The following is a 9,734-nucleotide window of genomic DNA, read 5'->3' on the forward strand; positions in this document are numbered from 1 at the left end:
TATGCATAAAAAGTTAAAACCATAGACGATAAAAACTTAAATGAAATGATTTTTAAAAAATAAGACGTTGTACGGTAAATAATTAATTATGTTCATACTGTCGTTGTTTTAAGGCCAAAACAAATGAAAATATTATCAGTAAAATATTTACTTTGCTTCAGGTTGGCAGTGCGGCGGTCTTTTGTTCTGACTAAACCTCAAGGTAAATATTTCCAGTTATTTTTTTATTCGCATCAATAGTCTCTTAATTAAATTAATTTATTTCCCGTCTTATTATTTATAAATAACATGTATTTTAAAATATATAAACGAGATACATGTATAAATAAATATTTTTAACTTTTTGTGTTAACTTTATTTAGAAGTTCTTATTTGGTAAATAATTTAAAGGGCTAGAAAATTGTGAATACCGCTGTAGTAAGCGACTGAGTGATGCTTCTGTATGTATAGTTCGAGTGGTATCTGCAATAAAGTGCTTGTTTTTTTGTACGTTATCGACACCACTGTACGCCAATCATCCATGGTACTGTCAAAACAATAAGGTGGGATTCACACTTTGACAGGCAGTCCAAGTGAGCCAAAGAGAATGGGAATGTGGCTGGAATGTGGTATTTACTCGCATAACGGACAGGTCACGGTCCAATTGGAGAAGCGAATTTATGACTGACATATCAAACATCCAATCACAAGATGTTTCTAAAACAGTGACGTTCCAGAGCTATGGGCCATTCACACGACGTTCTCATGCCTCTGAACGGGTCAGAAGGCGGGACCTGACGACATACGGATGGGAAAAAATAACGCAGCTCTGGGTGATGGTGAAGATGGCGGATGGGGATAGTGGGAGTGAGCGCGGTGGAAGCAGCGGCGGCGGCGGTGGTAGCGGAGGAGGAGGTGGCGGCGGTGGTAGTGGTGGTGGTGGAGGAGGGGGTGGAGGCGGGGGTGGAGGCAGCGGATTCCAGCCTTTCCAGAGGGATCAAGAGACCCAGGAGCTGGCGTCCAAACGCCTTGACATCCAAAACAAGCGCTTCTACCTGGACGTGAAGCAGAACTCGAAGGGCAGGTTCATCAAGATCGCCGAGGTCGGCGCTGGTGGCTCCAAAAGTCGCTTGACACTTTCCATGTCAGTCGCGGCGGAGTTTCGGGACTACCTGGGGGATTTCATTGAGCACTACGCCCAGCTCGGACCCAGCACCCCGGAGCAGATCGCCCAGTCCTCCAGCGGCGAGGACGGCGGGCCTAGGCGGGCCTTGAAGAGCGAGTTCCTAGTGAGGGAGAATCGCAAATACTACCTCGATTTGAAGGAGAACCAGCGGGGGAGGTTCCTCCGGATCCGTCAGACCGTTAACCGCGGGCCTGGTGGTTTTGGCGGCGGAGGAGGTGTGCCCGGGGGTGGCATGCAATCCGGGCAAACTATTGCCCTTCCTGCTCAGGGTCTCATCGAGTTCCGCGACGCCCTGGCCAAGCTGATCGACGACTACGGCGGGGATGATGAGGAGCTGCTCGGCGGCAGCGGCGGCGCCGGAGGTTACGGGGAGCTTCCCGAGGGCACGTCAATCACGGTGGACTCCAAGCGGTTCTTCTTTGACGTGGGCTCCAACAAGTACGGGGTGTTTCTGCGGGTGAGCGAGGTGAAGCCCAGTTACAGAAACTCTATCACGATACCCTTCAAAGCGTGGAGCAAGTTCGGCGGAGCTTTCAGCCGCTACGCCGAGGAGATGAAGGAGATCCAGGAGCGACACCGAGATAAAGTGTACGAGCGGAGAGGAGGAGAGGAGTCGGAGGGCGACGACATCGATGACGACTGACAGTGACCCGGACGGGTGTTCCCTTGCTGGGGGGCAACAACCTCACACAGAGCGAGAACCGCGCGCTGGAGTGGAAAGAATTACCGTGCATGAAACGAAGAACATACAAAGCTCTATGGCGAATAAAGATGTTTGACTGAGAAACACTGTCATGTATATGTAAGAGAATCCCTTTTAAAGCAGTATAGACTATGTTTGGCTAGATAAATGGATATTTCAGCTGGCTGCTATAATAGGTCTTGTCATTTTGAAAGTTCTCCCTTTTAAAAAAAGACCCCCCAACCCAACCCAGAGACTGAGTTAATAATAGAGTCAACCGGGACGTTTAATGTTAGTGTATCCAGATATGATAAATATCTCTACTATAGGTGTTTTTGGTGTTGTACCATATGATGGAAAGCAAACCAGCATCATCTGAATGACGTGGTGTGAATCTTATAGTTAGCTCATTCGGAAAGTGTTCTCTGCAAATGTGTGTGTGTGTGTGTATATATATATATATAATAAGACTCAGATCAAACCGTGTAAAATTTGGAGACCGTTAAAGAGTTCAATTTGTGGGCACACAATACAGTTCAAGCAACAATGTACAAACATTTCAAATGGTGCTATAAAACCATGCTCCGCCAACCTGCTATGACTATTGAGGTTCACGCGGGCTGGTGAGTTTTATTTTGTTTTCCTCCTGTTTCTTGTCAGGGTAGAGCAAATCACTCTGATTGTATGTACTCAATTTGGAAGTGCATTAGTGCTGATGCCACTAAATTTACTAATGATACTGGGCTTGATTTGGCTCTTTTAAAGGGAATGATACTGTAAGCCTGGTATAGGCTTAACATCAGGTCATGATAAATTAGAAGTTTTTTAATTGAATATGTGGAGAGCTTCAGTGACAAAACTGGAAAGGAAATCAAATGTAGAACAACACCCATCTGGGTTAAAATAGATTTATTTTTAAAAAAACAATATACAGAAATATATATATACAGAAATATATTTATACATAGACATATAGAATCAATTATAAATGCTTCCTGAACAAGCTATTTAAACAAATAAAACTCGGATGCAATTATATATAGGGGGATATTTCTTACTGGTTTTCCATACATAGTCCTTATGGTTGGAAGAGCATAGAAAAAAAATAACACAATTGTATACAAACTAGACTTGACGATGTTCTCTGTTTAGTTTGTATTCCTTTTTTCAACAACCCAAATGACAAAACAACACACTTTTTTTTCCTTAACATTCTCTTCCTCTGCGTTTTAAGTTGTTTTTTAGGTGTTACATTTCTGAGTCTTACTGCAACTTGTCAGCTTCTCTTCTAGATCTGTCAAAATGTGTGTGCCTGTTTGCGACTTCCCTCTGTTATCCTTTTTTTTTTCTTACTGCTGTGTGTGGGTGTTATACATTTTAAATTTTAACGAGAGAGAAAGGAGTGATGTTCAATTTTCAGGCCTTCTTTAACCACATAAATTAGCCATACACACCATCTGGGAGCCATAGTGATTTTTTTTATTACTAATTTCAATATCCATATAAGTTTTGACCTCATTCTTGTCTGTACTGTGTTATGTGATAAAGGCAGCTGTTCAGTCAAGTGTGTACTGCTGTAATTCTCCACAAACTTCCTTTGAACAATAAAAAATTATCTTTGCTGAGAACATGAGTGTTCGTGTTTCCTCTGATTTAATGTTTCATTCTTTCACAATCCTTGAAAACTGAATTTTGCTAACAACTGTTTCTGCACCACAAACATCACCAACTGGAATTGCTATCCCAGTTTACTTCAGCTTATAATACAAATAAAATGCAGTAGATCATAATCATCTATCCAGGTGTCTGCAAACTCCCAAAACAATCATATTTATACTTTGCAAAAGTCTTTTGTAATGTTAAGCATAGCCTGTATGCTTATATTCATGCATTTTAGCTAAACTAGTCTTACTATTTCACATTATAATTTCTGATGAATGCATTGATTAGAAGGTGACCTAAAAAGCTGAATTCATGCATACTGAGGTCTTTAATAGGACTGCTCTTTCACAGAGCCTTGCTCTTATCTGTGTGAAACAGAATCTTGCAAACTCTCCGTTTGTTCCACTTCACAGATTCAGTTTGGCCTCAAGGACATTGCAAGCAATTTCTGCAGAAATGTTTTTGCTTAGAATGGTGCAGAAGGCAACCCTGAAACCGCCTCTCATTAGTGGTGTTGGCAACGGCAAGAATCACTAATACAATTTATCATACTTAGAGATTCGAACATCCTGCATTGTTTGTCTTGTTACTTTAAATCATGTTGAGGAGAGCTGTGCTATGACAATAAAAGGGCAACCTTTTTGATAGTTCAAAAATGTGTATTCTGTCATTACTCTCCCTCATTTCAGACTTTCGTTCATCTTCGCAACACAAATGAAGATCTTTTTGATGAAATCTGAGAGCCCTCTTTGACAGTTACGCAACTGACACTTTGACGCTTCAAAACGAATCCATATATGAATTGAGCGGTTTAGTTCAAATATTTTGAACAGGCTCGATCGCTTTATATCATGAACAGATTTAATTTAGGCTTTTATCCATATAAAAATTGATCAGCGAACAGACACAGAAACTCAACCGAACCACTCGAGAACAAACCTCATTGGTTCTTGAAGAAACTCAAACGTGCTGCGCAACACACGAGAATGAACCTCATTGGTTCTTGCACGTCAAGCAAAAACGTGACAAGTTGGTTGCTCGACAAAAGGAAATAATAAAAAACTGGCACACCAAGGCTCCAAAAATGCAAAAATTGAATAGTGGACTTTCACACATGGTAACGTTTAGAGCATGCAGGGTGTTCATCAGACAATCAAAAACGTCAAGCAAACATGCTTGAGCTTCCGTTTACCACAACTAATGTGTGAGTTGATGAATGTTTATATGTGAATAAAAGCCTAAATTCAATCTGTTCATCATAAAGCGATTGTGTTTCTTCAGAAAATTTGGACTAAACCGCTCAATTCACATAGTTTTATGATCTCTTTATGAAATTTTTGAAGCGTCAAAGTGGCATATAGCTGTCAATGGAGGGACAGAAAGGTCTCGGATTTCATCAATAAGATCTTCAAAGTCCACCCAAAAATAAAGATTGTGTCATCATTTACTATCCTTAATGTCGTTCCAAACCTGGTTGACTATCTTTCTTCTGCGAATCATTCATCAAGATTGTTGGTAACAGTCGGTTCCCATTGACTTCCATTGTATTTTTTGTCCATATAATGGAAGTCAACTGAAATTATTTGGTTACCAACATATCTTTTAAATTCCACAGTCATACGGGTTTGGAACAACATGAGGGTGAGAGTAAACCTCTTAGCAATGCCCTAGCAACCGCTTGTTTTATTTTCTATTTGCCATAGATTTACATATGTGGTCTTGACACTTTCAGAAGTGTTCATATCATAAATGTTGGGATTACCAGATCAGTTAGTGCCATGAAGAAAATCAGAGAGCGAGTTACAGAGACGCTGCCTCTGTGGATTTCAGTTCCTAGGGAATGGATTGAATCTGGAAAGCAAGTCGAATGTTGCAACAGACTGTGCAAGAAGAGGAAAATTACTTGCTTTGAAATTTATTAGCAGTTTCTTTTTTTCTTATGAAATGTGGTCATTTTGGCTACAAAAAAGAATGCATTCTTTATGACAGAAAAGGCGTTGTATTTTAACCATACTTAAAATAGTAAATAGTCATGTGCACAAGGGTGGTTTGTTCAGAATTGCACAGAATATCAGAACATTTATGAAGAATTTCATAACTCACATATATATAATCAATGCTTCATATAGTCAACTGGCAAGAAGAATATTTAACATCTCATGCTTTATAGGAACAAGAAACATAGCTCCTGATGGGCCACCGTCCTGCAAAGTCCTGCACAAACACACCTGACATGAAGTTTGAAGTAATCCTGAAGGCCTTCATTAGCTGGTTCATGTGCATGTGTTTAGTTAAAGTTGGAGCTAAACTTTATGAAACTGAGATTGGCACTACTTCACAGATTTTTCTTCAAATACTATATTAATCTCACATGAATAAAGACTTTAATAAAGACAAACACAGAAAGATGAAGTTAAACGATGACGAACAGCTATCCCTCTTCAATCCCACAACATCCTATATACCTTATGCACCAGAGAAACAAGCGCGCCGTCATCTTTAGAATATTGTCTTTGAACTTCCGTTTTTGCGGTCACTCAGTCTGTAGTCTGTATATTTCTATGGCATCGCTGTCGAGGAGTAATTAGCTGGTGAAGTGGATGTACTTATTGTAGAGTTAACGAAAGTTATCATGAGCATTGTAATGTTTATCATAAGCATTGTAAAGCAGATGTCTTAACAAATGTCGACCGGGAATTTTTTTACAAGCCGTTCATTCATACCTATACAAGATCGCTGTGTAAATACAGACCGGAAGTCAAAAGACAACGAGCGCAGCTTTGAAAAAGGGCCGGGGCTACATAAGGTCTATTGCATCAACTGAGAAAAACCAGTGACCCTTATCTGACATGATTTCATAACTCACACACACACTCACACACACACGTCCTAAGCTTCACTGATGACAGTTCAAGGGTATGCATTGGCACGCCTGGCAGAGCGTCCCTGATTTAGGAGATTATTTCACATCCTCTGCCATTCTGAGATGGATGAGGATAAGATGCAATGCAAACAGCTGTCAGCCAGACTGTCGTTCATTCAGATTGTGCTGAGAGCTTCATGAACAGTCACTCTCAATCCTCTAATCCCGGCAGATATCCATTCACCTTGCCGTGTTTGTATGCCAGGCAGAGCAGACGTGGTTACTAGTTCCACTTCCTTGTCTGCACAGTTTCAACACTGAATAATCAGCAATGTTCTCTAAAATATGTGCGCACTTAAAAATTGGACACAATGAGAATTGTGTTGTGAATTAATGTCTCGATTCATGTAATAAATAATATTAATACATTTTAATGTTTGATTTTACATTTTATATTTAGCAGACGAGTTATAAAGCAACTTACAAATAGTATTATGCATAGAAATACATACTTATGTACATATTTATTCAAGTGTCAAATATATGTGCCGGTGTTATTTTGAATTAGAATTTATTTTTACATTTATTTAGTTTTTATATTTAATTTTAATGAAAGTTTTAGTAATTTTGTTGTGTGCTTTTGACATTTTTATTAGTTATTATATATATATATATATATATATATATATATATATATATATATATATATATATATATATATATTTATTCATGTATAAAGTTTTAGTTTATTAAGTTTTGGTTATTTTAGTACTTCAACTTAAAATTAAAATGAGAAATGTTGCCTGGCAGCTAGCGGAAATTATAAAGGTTTAAGTTTTAAAATAAAATAATCAAGTAATAAAAAAATTTTTACTTTTTTTTTTTTACGTTTTTAGTTTTTGTTAATGATAACAGCTCCTTAAAACAACAACAAATTCATGTGTGTTTTTGCACACTTGGTGAAGAAAGCTGTTCTATTCTATTCTATTCTATTCTATTCTATATTCTCCATCCATTAATGATCTAAACTGGTTTATTGTTCTTGGTGGCTGGAGCCTAACCCATTCTATTCTATAAGCGATTCATCACAATACTCACAGTACCGCCATGTTTCAAGGACATTTTAAGGACATTTTTTGTTTATTTTGTCAATGTGTTTTGTCACTTCTTGATCGACCAACATGGAACATTTCTTTAACTGCAAGTCCTTGTAATGTCTATAAGTTATGTAGGATAAAAGTATCTGTCAAAAGTAGTCAAGCAGGGATGGAGATTTGGAAGCAAGTAATACACCAGTGATAAGGCGGAGCTTAAGCAGGAGGGCATCAGAGAGATGTGACTGCAGGGTTTCCAGGGCTATATTTAGCTTTTGTGTTGCCATGTTCTGATATATGTGGCGAAACGAGCTAAAACACATATCCTTGACTTTCAATTTTGCCGTATCATTTGTCCAATATTTGAGATTTGTGAAAGTGCAGATGATAGGCTTTTTCACTTTCTCATTGTCATTCATGCATAACACAAAGGCACTAGAAAAAATATGTTTATTTGGTATAAAACAACAATAATAGAGTTGAACACCAAGAAGCTTATACTATCCAGGATGATGTGCTTAATTTTAAAATATACATTTTTGCATTATATTTAGATAAACTATTTAGTAAATGCATAATACAGAATTTAGCTGTGCTTAGATTTCGTCAAAGAAACATTTCAGCAAGGTCATCATCAGTCAGTTCATTTGTGATTTCTGGTTCTTTCTTTTTGCCTCATGGAGTTCATCAATATAAAAATATAATCATCTCTCTCTCTCTCTCTCTCTCTCTCTCTCTCTCTCTCTCTCTCTCTCTCTCTCTCTCTCTCTCTCTCTCTCTCTCTCTCTCTCTCTCTCTCTCGAGAATTCTGAGAATGTGAATTTTAAAGTAAAAATACAGTATATTAATAAAAAAGAAATACATTAGAAGATATAAAATTCATAGTCAAACAAAAGGGTCAACAAGAATAATAAGCTTGCACAGCGAGCGATTATATGGTTAATAAAGACATGAATATATATGTGTGTGAAGATCCCTACTAGAAAAACAATGCACATCAACAACTGTAGTGCAAAGCACATGAGTGATAAAAGTCGTCCTCATATACTGATCTTACACTTTTCTATTGCTCATGGTTCAGCAGAATTGAGCAAATGACATTACACGTCATCCGAGTCTGCAGTTTAACCACAAGTGGTCGCTCTTGACTGAGTTTTTACTGTCTCCCTTTGAGTACCAAATTACATACTGTGAACTATCATGTCTAGTGTGTGACTTTTATAAGGTTATTTTGTCATCCAGTTGTCCCTCCCATTCCACTATGTAAGGAAAGCTGGAACTATAATAAGTGCATGAAGTAAATGCATCATCTGGGTAACTGAAGAACTTATTCTTGTTAGAATTTTCTGTGTGTACAAACTATTCACACTATTGATACTATAAAATGGCATAGAATAGTGCATACACTACAGGTTAAAACTGCTTAAATGCTTTTGAAGAAAGTCTCTAAAAGTCACAAACACTGCATTTATTTATGTTTCTTGAGCATATTAGTATGATCATAATGTGAATAAAAGCATAAATTAAATCTGTTCAAGTGATCGAGTCTCTTCAGAAGATTTGTCTAAACCGCTCAATTCATATGGATTAGTTTTACGATCTCTTTATGAACTTTTTGAAGCGACAAAGTGGTACATTTACATTTTACATTTATTCATTTAGCTGACGCTTTTATCCAAAGCAACTTACAATTGCTATATATGTCAGAGGTCGCACACCTCTGGAGCAACTAGGGGTTAAGTGTCTTGCTCAGGGACACATTGGTGTCTCACAGTGGATTCGAACCCGGGTCTCTCACACCGAAGGCATGTGTCTTATCCACTGCGCCATCACCACCCACTCGGTAGTTGCGTAACTGTCAATGGAGGGACAGAAAGCTCTCAGATTTAATCAAAAAGATCTTCATTTGTGTTCTGAAGATGAACGAAAGTCTCACGGGTTTGGAACGGCAATGGGGTGAGTAATTAATGACAGAATTGTCATTTTTGGGTGAACTAACCCTTTAACCTCATGTGGAATTCCGCAATAATACGATGAGTAGTGTGTTCAGAAGTCAAAGGTCTCAATTCCATTAGTGAGTATTTCAGCAAGGAATGCATTCGATTTAATGCAGGGAATGACGTTAAAGGGCTAAGTACCTGTATTGTCTGTTAATGGCTTTTTAAAACGGATGTAATTATCTTTAAAAATACTTTTATTGTGCCAAACTATACAGTGCCTGTTGTGTTTTTATAGTAAGAATGCAATTGATTTTACACCTAAAACTGC

At 38.2% G+C, this 9,734-nt stretch overlaps 1 protein-coding gene across 1 annotated transcript; it reads left to right on the plus strand.

Annotated features, from left to right (window-relative positions):
* The first annotated feature begins 800 nt into the window (after positions 1 to 800).
* purba (purine-rich element binding protein Ba) lies at positions 801 to 3,480 on the plus strand. The gene has a single exon (XM_056254712.1). It carries the CDS (start codon positions 816 to 818, stop codon positions 1,806 to 1,808), a length of 993 nt encoding a protein of 330 aa, XP_056110687.1. The 5' UTR covers positions 801 to 815; the 3' UTR covers positions 1,809 to 3,480.
* Positions 3,481 to 9,734: the final 6,254 nt, after the last annotated feature.

The sequence above is a fragment of the Rhinichthys klamathensis genome, unplaced genomic scaffold, assembly GCF_029890125.1.
Source record: "Rhinichthys klamathensis goyatoka isolate OS25496 unplaced genomic scaffold, OSU_Roscu_1.1 h1tg000114l_1, whole genome shotgun sequence".
NCBI lineage: Eukaryota > Metazoa > Chordata > Actinopteri > Cypriniformes > Leuciscidae > Rhinichthys > Rhinichthys klamathensis.

Coding starts and splice junctions, on each gene's coding strand:
- purba (XM_056254712.1), top strand. CDS start 816: ATGGTGAAGATGGCGGATGGGGATAGTGGGAGTGAGCGCGGTGGAAGC.